Source organism: Felis catus, chromosome E3 (genome assembly GCF_018350175.1).
Source record: "Felis catus isolate Fca126 chromosome E3, F.catus_Fca126_mat1.0, whole genome shotgun sequence".
Classification (NCBI taxonomy): Eukaryota; Metazoa; Chordata; class Mammalia; order Carnivora; family Felidae; genus Felis; species Felis catus.
Window position 1 is genome coordinate 15,582,781 of NC_058383.1, and position 18,042 is coordinate 15,600,822.

The 18,042-nt window shown below is 37.7% G+C and overlaps 1 protein-coding gene across 5 annotated transcripts in view; it reads right to left on the bottom strand.

Moving 5' to 3' along the window:
- Positions 1-18,042, bottom strand: part of RABGEF1 (RAB guanine nucleotide exchange factor 1) — a 63,162-nt gene that overhangs the window by 17,463 nt on the left and 27,657 nt on the right. For 3 of the 5 annotated variants that reach the window (XM_011290331.3, XM_011290332.3, XM_045048223.1), the window contains exon 4: positions 10,953-11,122. The exons of 1 other annotated variant lie outside the window; for it this stretch is intronic. In XM_011290331.3, the coding sequence (XP_011288633.1) occupies positions 10,953-11,122 (170 nt within the window). The remainder of the gene's footprint in view (positions 1-10,952; positions 11,123-18,042) is intronic. One more of the 5 variants, XM_011290333.3, reaches the window with a different exon arrangement.

An 18,042-nucleotide genomic window follows, 5' to 3' on the forward strand; every position in this document is an offset into this window, starting at 1 on the left:
CCTGAGCTGAAATCTAGAGTTGGACACTTAACTGACTGAGCCATCCAGGCGCCCTAACAATCCTTAGTCTTTTATTTAAAAAAAAAAAAAATTTTTTTTTTAAATGTTTTTATTTATTTTTGAGACAGAGAGAGGCAGAGCATGAGCAGGGGAGGGGCAGAGAGAGAGGGAGACACAGAATCTGAAGCAGGCTCCAGGCTCTGCGCTGTCAGCACAGAGCCCGTCGCGGGGCTCGAACTCACGGACTGTGAGATCATGACCTGAGCCGAAGCCGGACGCTTAACCGATTGAGCCACTCAGGCGCCCCTAATCCTTAGTCTTTTAAATCTTTGTATGAACTAACTTGCCTTATTAGACTTTTACTAATATTTAATGCTATTTATCGCTATTATATTTAAAAATTACTATTTTTTAAAGGTTTATTTTTGAGAGAGAGACACAGCGTGAGCAGGGGAAGGGCAGAGAGAGAGGGAAACACAGAATTTGAAGCAGGCTCCAGGCTCTAAGCTGTCAGCACAGAGCCCGACGCAGGGCTTGAACCCAAGAACTGTGAGATCATGATCTGAGCTGAAATCGGACGCTCAACTGACTGAGCCACTCAGGCGCCCCCCAAATTACTATTTTTTAATACTGTGCTAGGTTCTTTAGCTTTTTATCACCAGTGTGTCATACTGTAACTGAACTTTATGAATTTATCTTGTTATGCCAATAAATTGACACCTCTATTAGTACACTTAGATTTTCCTGAGAAGATCATTTTTCCTAAATTTCATGGAAATTTTATTTCTATTCACTCAAAAAGCACTTGCTGCATGATCAGAATTGCTAGCCACCGTACCAGACAAGGTATTAAAAACAAAATTAATAAAATGCCCAGAAGGCATTCAATTTGAATGGGAAGATTGAACGCAAATAAGTAATTATAATATTCTATGGGAATTAAAAACCAGAAGGACAAAAAGTGCCATGGGCCACATGATAAATCCTTCACTTCTCCTTTTTATTGCATCTACCTTCAACAATTCTCTCTAAATAGGTATGGGTATACTGTAGCAGTAAGCATTCTTATTTCATACTAATATCTATGTGATATAGGAACGACGTTTCTAGTAAAGTTCAACGAGACAGGATGTCTCCATGCTCTGGGGTCTGAACTTGAGCAGATCACATCTACTGTGTGAGAAAAGTCCTGATTCTACCCACCTCCTCCTGCTGCTGGAGGATGGGACTCTATCAGAGCATGCTCAGTTTGTCCAATACGTGGCTTTGCTTTCCATACTGCTGCTTCCCAACGAGACTTCAATTTTTTGCTTCCTATCTAGCCCTTGTCTATGAATTGATCAATGAAATTTATATTGTAAATTCTCTAAGCTTCATCCCTGCACTAAAGTAGATAACCAGACAAATAGATCCATGGACTGAGCAATTTTAAGTCCACTGGTAATACTTCTTCAGAAAACTAGTTTTAATACTATGCCTGGACTTTCATGTGGGTAATTATAAGCAGCAGCTACATGAAGAATGTGTCCATAAGAACATGTTTGTAAATTCTAAATACCATCAAATTAGTCCCTTCTTCTCCTATTCTTAGTTTAAATCATTTTGTAAATCTTTTCAAATCCTTTCATAAACAGACTATGTTTAAATTAACAAAAGGACTATCATTATGGAGTTTGTGAGATGAAACTTTTTTATTATGAAGACTATTAATCTAATTTTATTTTTATAATATGGGGGCTTCACTTAACATCTTAACAAGTAATATTTTAATTTTCCTTTAGCATGCTACAATTTTACTTGTTATTCTTTCAGTGTATGCACTTTCTGCAATAGATTATTCTTTTTTTATCTCCTAGGTGCCTCAGACATGGTTACCTTTCATTTGCACCATATCTCAATACTTAGAACAAACCACAGTACATTGATTCTTATGATTACTAGTACTCACTTTTTAAAAAAATATTTATTTTGAGGGAGCCAGAGAGAGCGTGCGCTAGTAAGCAGGGGAGGGGCAGAGAGAGGGAGAGAGAATCCCAAGCAGGTTCCTTATTGTCAGCACAGAGCCCGACGCAGGGCTCGATCTCATGAACTGTGAGATCATGACCTAAGCCGAAATCAAGAGCCAGATGCTGAACTGACTGAGCCACCCAGGTGCCCCAGTGGTACTCACTTCTAAGTAAAAACACTGTGACCTCCTTTTAAAGGCCTAAATGGCCTGTTTTGCTAGTGGCAATGAGTCACCTATTCCTCCCCCGGTTCCAACAATCACTGCAATTCTATGTTACTATTCAGAAAATTTCTTTTTATATTTCTATCACACAGACTTACACTACATTAGACTGTTTATTTTACAATTTACAATAACTCCCCTGCTACTCTGTCCTCTTATCTTGTTTCAGATTCTTTGTAGGACTTACCACTATGTTATATTACAAATCTGTTGATTATTTTCGCCACTAAAATGTGAGCTCCGTGAGGGGACTGTTGACCACCATATCCTCAGTTCCTAAACAGAGCCAGGCATAGGGCTATTGCTCAATTAGTTGAATGAAAGAAGAAATAAATGTGACCATTTATCATTGCCCCTCTCTTTGTAATACTGTAAAAACACTCGGAGACAATTCTACATAGATTTCTTCTATTTCTACAGATCTTGTGAGGAGAGTCACTGATTGCCTTTGTTCTGCACTATCTTTTCAAGGATAGCTAAATAGCAAATAGCCTTGGAAGACAGAGATAGCACCTCCCTCAAGTAAAAGGGTAGACTGTTTATTGTCCAGTATAATAAAGATAACATTTCCATCTGAGGCAAAGGTCAGACACGTTTAAAACATCCTCTTATCTAACATTACTCACTGCAAGCACAGACATTACCTGGTCTTTGCATTACCCTGTGGGAACTGACACTCAGGGAATTGGTGCAAAGGCTAATATACTCTAGATATGGCTACTGCTGTGAGTAATAAACTGGCCTTCTTTTCTGACCCAGGGGACTCATGGCTTCTGCCAGTATCCATGGAATGATGGCAGGCTAATTTGTTAACTTGAGAGTAGGGAAAATCTCAGATTCTTCACAGTTCTTCTCAAAGGAGCTAAGCAGGTTTGTGCTGGTAAATTTTTAGGTTCTACAAAATTCCAAAATGTTTTTTCAGTTTTCTAAGAAAAATTACAGTCTATCAAAGTCTACTTTTCCTATTTTCAAACCATTGACTGGGATCAACTTTTCTATAATGTCTGTGTGTAAAGTCATTTTATTTTTTTCCTAAAAAATTTTCCTGTTTTGTTTGAAGGTTTGACAAGTGGGTGTATTCTTTTGACTAGTAATACTGAGAGGTATTCTGTATACCTTCTTAATTGTCTGGTTGAAATCTTTTTTTTTTTTCTTTCCACTCTGTTTTGAAAATCTTTGCCTATTTCCTTAATTATGTTTTCTATGTAGTTCACCTGGCACATCTCATCATTAGAATTTAGAATTCCATAATCTGTTTTCTGGGTTAAGTTTCTTTTGTACAGCAGTTAACTGTTTAATTTATTTAGGTTTTAGCTTCGATGTCCATATTTTTTGTACTGCCAGTTTCTGTTGCCTTCAATAATTTTTTTAGGAAAATAAACACATTGGTGCTTCAATCCTCTTAAATAAAAATTTAAAATTAAACATTAACATTTAAAGTAGACCAAGCATGTGGTTCTCATAGTTTGAGATAGTCCATCTTACTAGGGAATATACCCTGAGGTCATTAGTAGCTAGTTGAACACAGATTTAAACATTTCTACATTTAGATGAACAAAACAGAGCAAAAGTAATTGTTTTTTGTCAAATTCAATTACTGCCAAAATAAAGATGGTGAGAATTGGGGTGCCTGGGTGGCTCATTAGGTTAAGCGTCCGACTGTGGCTCAGGTCATGATCTCACGGTCTGTGAGTTCGAGCCCCGCGTTGGGCTCTGTGCTGACAGCTCAGAGCCTGGAGCCTGTTTCAGATTCTGTGTCTCCCTCTCTCTCTGACCTTCCCCCATTCATGCTCTGTCTCTGTCTCAAAAATAAATAAACGTTAAAAAAACTTTTAAAAAAAAAGATGGTGAGAATTGTTAAGGTACATTATGTTCATTTCACATCTCTAAGGTAAAGCCAGTAGTTGATCATTTTTAGCACCTGGTTAGTTAGTAATTACAAATGAGCTCACATATGTTCTTCACAAAGGTCAGCGTTAAATTTTTTTAGCAAGAAAAATGCTTATACTCTTGCCTTTCATTTACACAGTGAGATGTGAAAGAACCACAGTGCAGCAAGGCACGGCCAAGTAACCCCACAGGATTCTAGAAGACACTGTATTCATTTAAGATACTCTGATGTCACCAGAATTTGAGCAAACATAGCATCACTCATGATACTCTAGAGGACTAGCAGTGTCCAAGTGGCTTCTTCTCTAAGTATGTGAAACTACGCAACATGGAATCCTAAAAATCAGTGAACAGACTCCTGAATTAGAGTTCATTAATTTAATTGTGTGCTTAGCCACTTGGGTTTTTCCAACAAAGTTTGGGGAAAGGTCAAAACTACTCATGGGTGAGAAAAGACGAATCAGCCTTTCAAGAGTTACAGCAGCTAGTCAGAGGCAGCTAAGCTCCTTTCACCATGCCCACCAAGGTAGGTCCTGGTGTGGGCCATCAGCTTGTACCTCACCTTGTTAACTAGCACTGCTGTGCCCAGCTCTTTCCCCTCAACAAGAATGCAGAACAAAGCCTCACATCTGTAGGGTCAAACTTGGCTCAGTTTGAACCACAACTGGTTTAATTTGAGTAAGCCGTGATTTTTGAACACCTTCTGGATGTGGATTTCTGTCATTATGGGGCTCTTCTATAGGTTTTATAGGGTTATCATCTTTAATTTTTTTCTCTTGGAACACACATTGTGTTGCTTTCTCTAAAATGCCTACAACCTCTAGCAAGTCCTCGCAGAATTCCTAAATACCATATAATTATGCCTCCTCCACCACTTTTGGCTCCTTGGCAAAAAGTTCTCTGTATCTGCCAAATCTTGCTTTTATTCTTCCGTACACGCTTTTAGTTGCTCTTCTAATGACTCTCTCTTCCATGACTATCCTCTCTGTAGAGGAAATACCTCTCTTCCGTTCCATTTTGACCCGTGTCCTCTTCTACTCTGGGCAGTGTTCTTTTGTTTTGCAGCTGTGCACAACAGGAGAGGGCCTGAGAGACGATGCCAAAGCTGGGAGCCAGCCTCACCCACTGAGCCATCACGGTTCCCCTTAATAAGGTCTTAAGTTTTCTCGTACATATCGCTGTATTCTTCTATGATACATTCTTATTTTATTCACTCATCACTTTCAACATAATTATCAATTCAACCTTTTATCTATTTTCAGTTCTTACAACTTACAGATTCTATCAGCTCAGATGCTTTCCCACTGTCTTGTCACCTCACTTCTCATCTAACTTTAAAATTGAGTCCTGGGTTTCTCCCCTAGCCCGGCTCCCCAATTTTCTTATCATGATTAAAGCCTATTTTGTTAATTAAAATTTCTTTGCCTTGGATACAAACCTCTGCTCTCCTAACAGTAAATACACAGCAGGTCAAACTACTCCTTGCACACACATATGGTTTAGAATAGTGAAATTATTTTTAAAAGTTTATTTATTTAGGGGCACCTGGGTGGCTCAGTCAGTTAAGTGTCCGACTTTGGCTCAGGTCATAATCTCATGGTTCATAGGATCGAGCCCCACATTGGGTTCTGTGCTCACAGCATGGAGCCCACTCCCTCTCCCCCTGCCTCTCTCTCTCTCTCAAAATAAATAAACGTTAGAAAAAGTTTATTTATAAAGTTTATTCATTTGTTTATAATGTTTATTTATTTATTTTGAGAGAGAGAGGCAGTGGGAGAGGGAGGGAGGGAGGGAGGGAGGGAGGGAGAGAAAGAGAGAGAGAGAAAGAGAGAGAAAGAGAATGTGTGTGGGGTAGGGGCAAAGAGAGAGAGGGAGAGAGAAAATGCCAAGCAGGCACTATGCCGCCAGCACAGAGCCTGACATGGGGCTTGAATTCACAAACTACAAGATCATGACCTGAGCCAAAATCTAGAGTTGGATGCTTAACCAACTGAGCCACCCAGGCACCTCTAGAATAGTGCAGTCATTTTAAGGTATAGGAGGACACCTAGCTTTCTATTTATTCTTGGAAAGAGAAGATAAATGAAGATATAGCTATGTTGTAAACTGTAATTTTTTTCTCCTCATTCAGGTTTAGAAAAATAGTTTTTCAAGAGAGTTGACATGGGAAAAATTTTAAGTTTATATAATATAACCAATATCAGAATTTTATAGAATGAATGCTTGGGAAAAGAATGATGAAAGTAACAAAAGGTCTTATGTTTGTGCTTGACTGCTTCTTTAGTAAGGAAAAAGAATATTTGAATGACTGCTAATAAAGGAATCTTGTTTTTAAAATTGCATTGAGGGGTGCCTGGGTGGCTCAGTCAGTTAAGCGCTGAGTCTTGATTTCGGCTCAGGTTGTGGTCTTGTGGTCATGAGATCAAGCTCTGCATGGGGGTCCATGCTGGGTATGGAGCCTGCTTGGGATTTTCTCTCTCCCTCTCAAAAAAATAATGCATCGAGAAATCCACAAAATTCACTTATCAAAAAGCTTTAATTCAATATCTAATAAATTAAAAGGTATGTATTTTAAGGAAGTAGAGGGTATAATAAGCTCCACTTTTAAAAATAGAGTAGGCTCCACTTTCAGAATAGGGGAGAGTGCTTCTGAGTGATTTATTAATAATTAACAATGGCAGGATTTAAACATTTTGGGCAGCAAAAGAAACTTCTTGATTTAACTGCAGTCTGTTTTGTGTTTTGAAAATGTTTTCATATAAATAAACTTATGGGAAAAAAAACTTCACCAAGGAAGGGATCTTACTAAGTTAGAAAATAGGGTTTTCTAGTTATGATGGAAAAGGTTAATATTGAAAGTTGGCTCTATATAATACTTTAAAATTACCCTGGCCACATAAAAAGGCTTTGTCCAAATGACAAAAAGAAACCCATACATCCTTCATTTCATTAGTGACCCTATACATCCAGAATCCATGGCCACTCTTAGACCTATCTGAAGCTTGGCTCTTAGAGTGAGATTCTTAAATTCTAGTTATTTTTGTAATGATAAGAAGTTTAAAACACTAAACCTTATAAATTCTTCTTAGCTTCTTCTGTATATGCCAGTCCCCCATCAATCATTTTCTTAGTAAAATTTAAATTCTTGCTATGATGACTTCTAAGAAAAGTGGCTGATGACAACATAAATATGAATGGATTTTATGTTAATGATGTAGCTGCCTATTTTGTTTGCAATAAAAATACCTCTTATTCTAAATAATATGAAAAGGAATATAAGATATATTTTAAGTAGCTAATAAGATTAACCAAACAGAAAAAATGACAAAATAAACCACCTTCAGAAGAGTCTGAGCAACCAACAATATTTGTTGAACAGTAAAGCATTACATTGTATTACTGCAGTGTGTATGAATTATGTAAGGACTGAATGAAATTTCATCCCAAAGAGACATCCTTTTGGGATGAGGAAATTGAAAAAAGAAAAAAAAAAGTTCTGAGTGCAGATGAGGTGTTTTGTGATAAAGATAAAATGGCTGAAAATAAACCCAACCTTTTTAATGCAATTCTGTAAATATTTAATTTTCTAGACTTGAGCCAGATATGGAAAAGGCTGCTCACCACTGACATACACTCAGATTGGAGAAAACAGGAATGCAGTAGAAAAAGATGTGGGCAAGAGCGGTCCATTGTTCTGGACCTCAGAGATTTGGGGAAGACTGCTACTGTGGGGCACAGAAGAAAGAATCACCAGTTAATGGCAACGTCAACAGGGTGGGTTCAAACATATAGGAAATGAATTTTCATACTGTATAGGTCACTAGAATAAGATGACTTAGAAAGTCTACTTGGTGAGACTAACATTAAATTAAGTTTTTTGAGCCTTAAGTCTAAGCCTAAGTTAAGATTTTGAGCTTTGGTTACCTGAGTACAGAGGACACCTTTCACACACTTCATTACCTCAGCAACTATCCCCAACTGCACTCAATCAGATTCTCTCAAGAAATTTATATGATTAAGTGATTTGAAGCTTATTAGGTAAGATTGGTTCATTCTGGTATAAAAACTGTTTTATTTATTTAAAAGGACATTTAACTTGGAGCCAAAGGCAAAAGGACTTCCTGGAGAAGCACTGGACATTTCAGTTTAACAAATATCTGTTCAATTTCAGGTATGTGCCAGGTATTGTGGCACATACCTGCCTAAGACTTGGACACTTAGCCACAGAACACTTAGTGCTAGTGTAGAAATAGAAAACTGTTGCACAATGGCTCTTCAAATGGAAGGAATCTGAGGCCACATTCAGTTCTCAGATATGGGTTAGTGATGCCTTGAAAACAGTTAGGCATGATGGTATTCTGCCCCAGTTAATTACTGTTTTACTTTAGTATATTGGTTTAAAAGTCAACTAAATTATTACAGAACAAGGGCACGTTACAGTTCTGAGCAAAAGAAAAATGAACAAATCAGTTCTGATGAGCTGATCAAATGAGCTTATTGTTTTTCTAAAATATAGCATTACACAGTATATATGCTATATGTACTGTAGTCTCTAGGCCAAAATTGTATGAATATCCTGTAAACATTCTGTATGGACTAAAGAAAAAATAGCTACAGGGCTGCCTGTGTGGCTCAGTCAGTTAAGTGTCCAACTTCGGCCTAGGTCATGATCTTGCCATTCCCAAGTTTAAGCCCCACCCTGGGCTCTGTGCTGACAGCTCGGAGGCTGGAGCCTGCTTCAGATTCTCTCTCTCTCTCTCTCTCTCTCTCTCTCTCTCTCTCTCTCTCTGCCCCTCCCCAACTCACATCATCTCCTTCTCTTAAAAATAAATAAACATTAGAAAAAATTTTGAAAAAAAGAATAAATAACTACAAAGGCTTAGTTTTTATTTATGGCTAAAAAAATGAAAGTTGTCTTAAATACTGAGAACAAACTGAGGGTTGATGGGGGTGGGGGAGAGGGGAAAGTGGGTGATGGGCACTGAGGAGGGCACCTATTGGGATGAGCACTGGGTGTTGTATGGAAACTAATTTGACAATAAATTATATATTAAAAAAAATGAAAGTTGTATACCACATGACCTCTGAAGATTCCATACTAAGGAAGTCTATCACTGCTTCTAACTTAAAACATCAATGATTATGGGCGCCTGGGTGGCTCAGTCGGTTGAGCTTCAACTTCGGCTCAGGTCACGATGTCATGGTTTGAGCCCCGCATCCAGTCCTATGCTGACAGCTCAGAGCCTGGAGCGTGCTTCAGATTTTGTCTCCCTCTCTCTCTGACCCTCCCCAACTCACACTCTCTCAAAAATAAATAAATGTTACAAAAACAAAACAAAACAAAAAAACCCATCAATGATATATGCTTTCTTTAAATATTACTATCTGCTTACAAATGCTTTAAATTTTCTTTTTTTACTGTTTATTCATTTTTTGATAGAGACAGAGAGTGAGTGGGGGAGGGGCAGAGAGAGAGGGAGACACAGAATCCGAAGACAGGCTCCAGGCTCTGAACTGACAGCACAGAGCCCAACGCGGGGCTCGAACTCATGTACCATGAGATCATGACCTGAGCTGAAGTCGGATGCTTAACCAACTGAGCCACCCAGGCACCCCTGCTTACAAATACTTTGAGGAGAAAACAGGACTGCTTATTCTCAGTATAACTGCACACCAAAAAACAAGAGAGAAAGCTTCTTTTCTCCCTTATTAACTGAATTCAATATTTAAAAAGTATTTTGGCAGAAGCTGTTTGCTTATTAGCCTAGTGATAGTGACCACAGCTGAAATACAGCTAAGCAGTTAATTACCTTGCTGCTTTTCTCACTCTCTTTTCCTAAGACTTCCTCACTTTCCAGAAGGGACTTTTAGAGCTAATTCTGAGTTTAATGGGTGAAGAATGTTACAAATAATTGATCGTTGTTTACAGAAATGAGTCCCTTTACAAGTAGTCTTATAAATTACTGCAATTGAGGGGCGCCTGGGTGGCTCAGTCGGTTAAGCGTCTGACTTCAGCTCAGGTCACGATCTCACAGTCCGTGAGTTCAAGCCCCGCGTCGGGCTCTGGGCTGATGGCTCAGAGCCTGGAGCCTGCTTTCGATTCTGTGTCTCCCTCTCTCTCTGACCCTCCCCCGTTCATGCTCTGTCTCTCTCTGTCTCAAAAATAAATAAACGTAAAAAAAAAAAAAAATTACTGCAATTGAGATTACAGTTTAGAAATTGCAGGTTAAAGAGACACCTGTGGAAGGCACAAGTTCTAGTTCTGACACTGGCAAAATCTAACTGTGTAACCTTGACAAGTCACTCATCCTCTCAGGCTCCCACCTTCCCTGTCTATAAAACAAAAGGGACTGAAACTGGATAGTTGCTAAGGTCCCTTTCAACATCTAAATTCTGGCTTTCCCTTCTCCCACCTGATCAAGGAGAGGTATTTTATAACAAAATACAAAACAAAAACAGAAAACCCTAAAATGAACGCTATTGGCCTAACTACTGCTACTTAGAGTTCAAGGTCTACTATGTTCCCTTAGCGGTTTAAACTACATACAAGGTGACAATTTAGGAAGGCTTATTACTAAAGTACACAATACAAGTGGCTTTGATGTCAGACTTTCCATGCAAAGATGACCCAAATACCACTGAGTTGCAGTGGAAAAGTACTAGCCTGGGAGTTGGGTTCTAACTTGGTTCAGTGACATCTCTTAGGTAAGTAACTTAACATCTCTGGATCCTGATTTTCCCAGGTGTAAAATGACAAAGTTATACTAGATTATCTCTAAGACCTTTCCTAAAACCAAAACTCTATGTTTCTAAGTGGTTACTCTCAACCTACCCTTTTGTAATGCATTGCTTCCAAAAACAGCTTGGTCTGCTTATAGATTTCTTGGCCTGTCTTGTGGAAGGTCTTGAGAAATTCTATGAACTCTTTAGACACTCTATCCGTTTCAATGCTGGTTTGCCGGTTTATGGAAGGACTGGGAGCTTTTGCTTCCTGAATTTCTGCTGGGAAAATTAAACATAGTAAGTTTCATTACATAGAAGATCCATGCATGGAATTACTTTAACTATGTAACTTGATCATTTAAATTATGCTTAATCAAAGTTAAACTTGAATTTAAATTCTGTTTAAATATTTGGACCACTTAAAGTAAGCTCAATCTATTTTATGACGAGGAAGTACAAGCAGATAAAACTACATGATCTAAAAGATATTCCCATTCAAATAAAAGTTGCTCTACTAATATTTTTTTAGCCAAAATATATCATACTTTGACGCATATACTTAATTATAAATACTGAAATGGCGGCACTATCTTGAACAACTTTCTCAAAGACTGCATGAATTTACAAAACTAGTCAATAAGCAAAATAACAATCAGGAGAAGCACAAAAATGTTAGGTGACTTATAAGATGTGAGACAACTCTTCCAAATCCATTCTACTTCTCAAAAACGCAAAGGCTCATTTATTTATGTGGAGACTAACAATTACTGACCCATAATCCAGTTTTCAAAAAAATTTTTCAAGTCATACTGCTCTAAGTGCAAGAACGCATCCAACATAGCAATTCATGACAGAGCAAACAGCAAAGAGGTAAGCAAAGTAAGTAAAACACTGTCTAATCAGTGGCCACACACCTCTTTCCCCTCTTCAAATGGGACCTTTAAAGAATAAAGATAACAGTGCTACAATACAGTAGGCGCTCTCTGATCACATTCTAGCCTCCTGATATTCAACTGCTAATCCAATAACTGTAAGGAATTAAATTACTCATATCCCCACAGTTCCCTTTTATACATAAAAAGAAAGATCATTAGGAAGAGAAAGTATCTTCTGAAGATACTGAAATCAACTTATTACCTGCTTACTCAGAGTAACTTCCTATCATCTTATGTTTTGAACCTTAGTACCTGAGATATATTTCAATAAAGAAGTTGCAGTAAAGTTTTCAGATAATAGAAGACTGGATTATTCAAGTGAGACAAACACATCTAGACTACCTAAAAGAATATACTATTAACTATGGTGAAGTAAAGATTCTACCTCTCTTTTATTATCACATAGCTGGTGATCAAACCAATGAGGTACTTAAATTGTTTGACTTATGTTCAAAGTAAGGGTGAAAACACCCTTTCTCCTCCCAACAGTACTATTAAGTAGTTAGCAGAACAAAGTTGCACATTATAGTTATCTTTTCAAATCAAGTATTTGCATATCTTTCAGATTATCAGGTGCTTCCTAATTATGATTCGAACTATAGAAGCCCTAAAATCACATTAAAATAAAAAAAAAAAAAAAAGCACACAAAAACCCCACTATATCTATGGCTAAAAATACTATCAGTCAAAAGTCAACCAACAGACTGGAAAAAATGCTTGTAAGCTTTATCACAGACAAAGGGCTACTCTCCCTAATGTAAAGTAACTCCTATAAAGAAGAAAAAAAAAAAATAACAGTTCAACAGGAAAATGGGTAAGGAATTCTAACATTGCACAGAAAGGAAACCTAAATGTATTTTAAACAAAGGAAACATGCTCAGTCTCACTCGTAACAAATATGCAAATCGAAACTACTATGAGATGCCATTTTAAAAATTAACAAACAGACACAAATCTGATGTTGATGAGGGTATGGGGTAAAAAGGCATTCTCATCTGTGGAGGTGGGAATGTAAAATGATACAACTGCAATGAAATGCAATTTGGCAATAATCATCAAAATTAAAAATACATTTATCCTATGACCCAATAATTCCATTTCTCAGAAATTTTCTGATATAACCACACATGTACAAAATGAAATATATACAAGGCTATTCATTTTAGGACTACTTATAACAGCAAGACTAAAAATGGCACAATGCACACCACTAAGTAACTAAATAAATTGTGGTTTAATCCATAAAAGGGAATACTATGTAGTTTTAAAATAAAGTACTTTTTATGTACTAAAAAAAAAGAGTTCTCAAAACATATTGCTAAAGTGAAAACAAAAAACAAAAAACGACAGTATGTGAATAAGAATATAGAACAGAGTATATATAATAAAAATATATGTGTTCAGAAATGAAGAAAAGCACCTAAGGATACACAAGAAACCAATGACAAAGGTTGTCTGAATACGGGAGAACAATGGTGGTGATGGCTGGGAACTAGATGGGTGAGGGACCATACACCTTTTATTTTGTAGCCATTTGAATGTACTACTTTTTTTTTTTTTTAAGCAAATAAATTAATCAGGTACAATCTAACTTAGAACAAAAACTGGAAGCACCCTTTCTAAACATTTTTACCAATATGGAATACCAAAAGGTGTATTCAACAGTCTGTATGATTAGAAAAAATTCTTTAAGGAGTGCCTGGGTGTCTCAGTAGGTTAAGCACCTAACTCTTGGTTTCGACTCAGGGCATGATCTCATGGTTCATGAGTTCGAGCCCTGAATTGGGCTCTGCGCTGTCAGTGTGACGCCTGCTTGGGATTCTCTCTCCCCCTCTCTCTCTGCCCCTCCCCCACATGCACATGTGTGCTCTCTCTCAAAATAAATAAATAAAAACTTTAAAAAGAAAAAAGAAATAAAAAGTTCTTTAACACTTAGCTTAATCCTTCACTCAATCTGATAATTCCACTTCTGGTCATGATGGGATAACAGGGGTTGGGTTCACCGTACTCCCTTAACAACTAGAAAATCAGACGAAATAATGCTTTTCAGACACTGGACAACAGGTGGATGGGAGGGTGACCCCTGAGAGAAGCAGACAAATATGGTAAGTCTTACAAGTACCCCAGCTCGCTGCACAGAGAGTTTTTAGGCCATGGCAACTCAAACAGAGCCTAGCAGACCTGATGAATTTGGGAAACAGCAGTTAGAGCTGAGGGAGGCCAAAGTCGCTAGAAATTGCATGGCAAAATACAGAGAGGATGGGGCTGCAGAGAAAAAATTCCAGGTAACTGCAGAGGGATTCCTGTGAGTCTTTGAGGGAGTACTGCATGTATATGTGAGAAAGTACCCAAGATTGCATAAAGAAACAGGCAGAACAATCCCCAGAGCACACATGACTGGGAATAATTCACTTCCAAACAGCCAGGAGGAACAAAGAACATCAGCAATGGCAAATATAAAAAAACAATTTCTCATTAAAGTAAAATTTCTTTAAAAGATCATTAACTGGAGCCACCTGGGTGGCTCAGTTGGTCAAGTGACCCATTCTTGATTTCGATTTAGGTCGTGATCTTATGGTTCACGCGAAAGGGCTCCGTGGTGGGGTCTGCACTGACAGTGTGGAGCCTGATTGGGATTCTCTCTCCCCTCTCTCTACCACTCCCCTGTGTGTGTACTCTCTCATACATACATACATACATACATACATACATACATAAATGAATGAATGAATGTATGTCTTCCTAGCAAGGTTCCTGAAAAACTTAACTATCCTACAATCCAACAATTACATTACTAGGTATTTACCCAAAGAATACAAAAATACTAATTCAAAGGGATACATGCATCCTAATTTTTATAGCAGCATTATCTACAATAGCTAAATTATGGAAACAGGCCAAGTCTCCATCAACTGATGAATGGATAAAAAAGATACACACACACATATACATATATACATACATACACACAATGGAATATTACACAGCCACAAAACAGAATGAAATCTTGCCATCTACAATGACAAAGATGGAGTTAGAGAATATCATGCTAAGTAAAATAAGTCAGTCAGGGAAAGAAAATACCATACAATTTTATTCATATGTGGAATTTAAAAAACAAAACAAATGAGCAAAGGGAAAAAAGAGAGAGAGGAGGCAAACCAAGAAACAGATTCTTAATTATAGAGGACACACTAATGGTTAGCAGGGGGGATGTGGGGGGTGGGATGGGTTAAATAGGTGATGGGATTAAGAAGTGCACTTGTCGTGATGAGCACCAGGTGTTGTATCGGAGTATTGAATCACTATATTGTACATTGGAAACCAATATTATTGTACTGTATGTTATCTAACTGGAGTTTAAATAAAAACTAAAAACAATAATGAAAAAAAGTCTTCCTAGCAGAATAACATATGCTTTTCAATTATATTGGCAATATTTACAGCTCTTTCAAGAATTTTCCATATTGCAGACACTGTGCTTTACTATATATTCTCATTAGTCCTTAAAAATTTAGATTCCTGAAATCATATGAAATAATAATATCTACCATTTTAAGCCACATACACACTGAGGTTAGAGAAGTTAAGTCACTTATATGCCTCAAGTCACACAAGTAGAGGAAAAGCTGAAATCTGAGACCAGATCTGCTTAATTTCCAAGCCCAGGTTCTTTACAACCACACCATAACGTCCCTACTATTATTACAGTGTCTTTACTCCTTTTTTTTTTTTTCAACATTTATTTATTTTTTTTGGGACAGAGAGAGACAGAGCATGAACGGGGAAGGGGCAGAGAGAGAGGGAGACACAGAATCGGAAGCAGGCTCCAGGCTCTGAGCCATCAGCCCAGAGCCCGACGTGGGGCTCGAACTCACGGACCGCGAGATTGTGACCTGGCTGAAGTCGGACGCTTAACCGACTGCGCCACCCAGGCGCCCCTATTTATTCCTTTTTAAGCAAATCATTGAGTAGCAATTCAGTATCTACTACATAAAGCTGCCTGCAAAGGCAGATCACACTAAATCCAGTTAAGTCTTTGATATATAAAGTAAACTGTAAAAGCAAAATCTTCCCTAAATTTGTTTGAAGAATAGGTATGAAAGAGTAAAGACAATCTGAATATGCCAGTTATCAAAAAAGGACATGATCATGTAGTAAAGATGATTAACACCATTTCTAGGACGAAAGACATTTTATATCTCAATGTTAAAAATTTTACTGAAAAATCCCATGTTTCTCAGATTATTAAAAAAAAAAATCAATAGGGGCAACTCAGCAGAATATTATAGGAACCAGAGGAGCCAACTCTGCAATTAGAGCTTCGAAACTTTCAGTCCCACCCACCCCCCTGACTTCTGACTTTCAGAATGCAGAGGGGATGGACATTTTTGATCACCAACAGCCAACGATTTAATCAACTATGCCTATGAAATGAAGTTGCCATAAAAATTCCTGAAGGATTAGGTCTGGGGAGTTTCCACATTGGTGAACACAACGAGGTGCTGGCTGTATGGCACACCCAGAGAGGGCATGGCAGCTTGGTGCCCGCTCCCCTATACCCTGCCCTATGCAACTCTTCCATTTGGCTAACCCTGTGTTGTAGTCTTTGTAATACATCATAAGCATTAATGAAGTGTTTTCCTGAGTTCTGTGAGTCATTCTAACAAATTGTCAAATCTGAGAAGAGGCCTGTGGGAATCCCCAACTTCTAGATGGTTGGTCAGGAGTATGGGTGCCCAACTCATGGGGGCTGCAGCTGGCCTCTTAGGGTGGAGATAGTCTTGTGGAACTGAGCCCTTAACCTGTGGGTTTTGTGCTGACTCTGGGTAGTGTCAGAAAAAGGACTGAATTGTTGGGACACCCAGTTGGTGTCAAAGAATAAAAGACACTAAATATGCGATAATGGGGAAACAATTTCTCATAATCCTTATCATGAAAATCAGAAAACAGGCACGATTATAAAATCAGTTCTAAATTCAACTTGGGGAATCATTACTTCAGTTTCATCTAAGTGCCAAACAGGCCCTCATGATTAAAGTAGCAATTTATTAGTGATCTTTCAGATGATGTAATCAACACTATGCTTCTATTTAACTAGCATCTGGGACATCTTGGGACAGCACTGAATGCTGGAGGATTATAGTTTTATTTTTAACTTATTTTGAAATAACCTCAAATTTACAGAAAAGCTGCCAGATTGTTACAAATAATTTCTTTATACCTTTAACTCAGATTCATGAAATTGTAACCTTTTGCTACATCTCTATTATTTTTTCTAAATTTTCAGGTGGATTGTATATAGCATGCTCTGTATCTTTTTTTTTTTAATATATGAAATTTATTGTCAAATTGGTTTCCATACAACACCAAGTGCTGATCCAAAAAGATGCCCTCTTCAATACCCATCACTCACCCTCCTCTTCCTCCCACCCCCCATGCTCTTTATCTCTTAATATGAGCGTTTCCTAACAAGGATATGCTTTTACATAACTATAGTACAGTTACTAAAAAAAGTGTGTGGGTTTTTTTCTTACATAGGATCCAATGGAGGGTCACATCTTCGTTTGGCGGTCACGCATAGTCTCCCTTTAACCTCTAAGGGCTCCCAGCCTTCCTTTGTTTTTGTAATATTGACAATTTTAAAGAATAAAAAGGCAAGTCATTTTATTGAATGCCCCTCAGTTTGTGTTTCTCTCTCCTTTCCTCATGACTGGATTCAGGTTATAAATTTCAGCTTAAGTATTAACATAATTCATGGTATGTTCTTCTCAAAGGATATCTGGAGGCACATAAGGTCCATTTCCCATCATTACATAGTTGCCATTTCTCTATTTGTAATTAATAAATTAGCTGTGGGACTTAATTTGAGATTATGCTCATAATTTGTTCCTCAGAAAACTTCTGTCACCTCAGATTTAACATTCACTGGTGAAATCTGCCTGAATCAATTCTTAGTATGATGACTGCAAAATGGTGATTTCTTATCTCCATCTCTCCTTCCACATTTATTAGTCAACATTCTATGGTAAAAAAGAGTTATCTCTTCTCTTTTATTTAATCATTTATCTATTTTATCAGTTGAAAGGACTAGTGGATTACTTTATTCAGGTATACTCCATTTATTGTCCTTACTTAATACTCAAATTTGACCAGTGGAAATCCACAGAAGATGACTGCTGGGTCTTTTACATGTCCCCAAATTTTGGGCGGCCCCCCTGCTCCAGCTCCAGAATCAGTCTTTTCTCCAAGGAACCCTCAAGT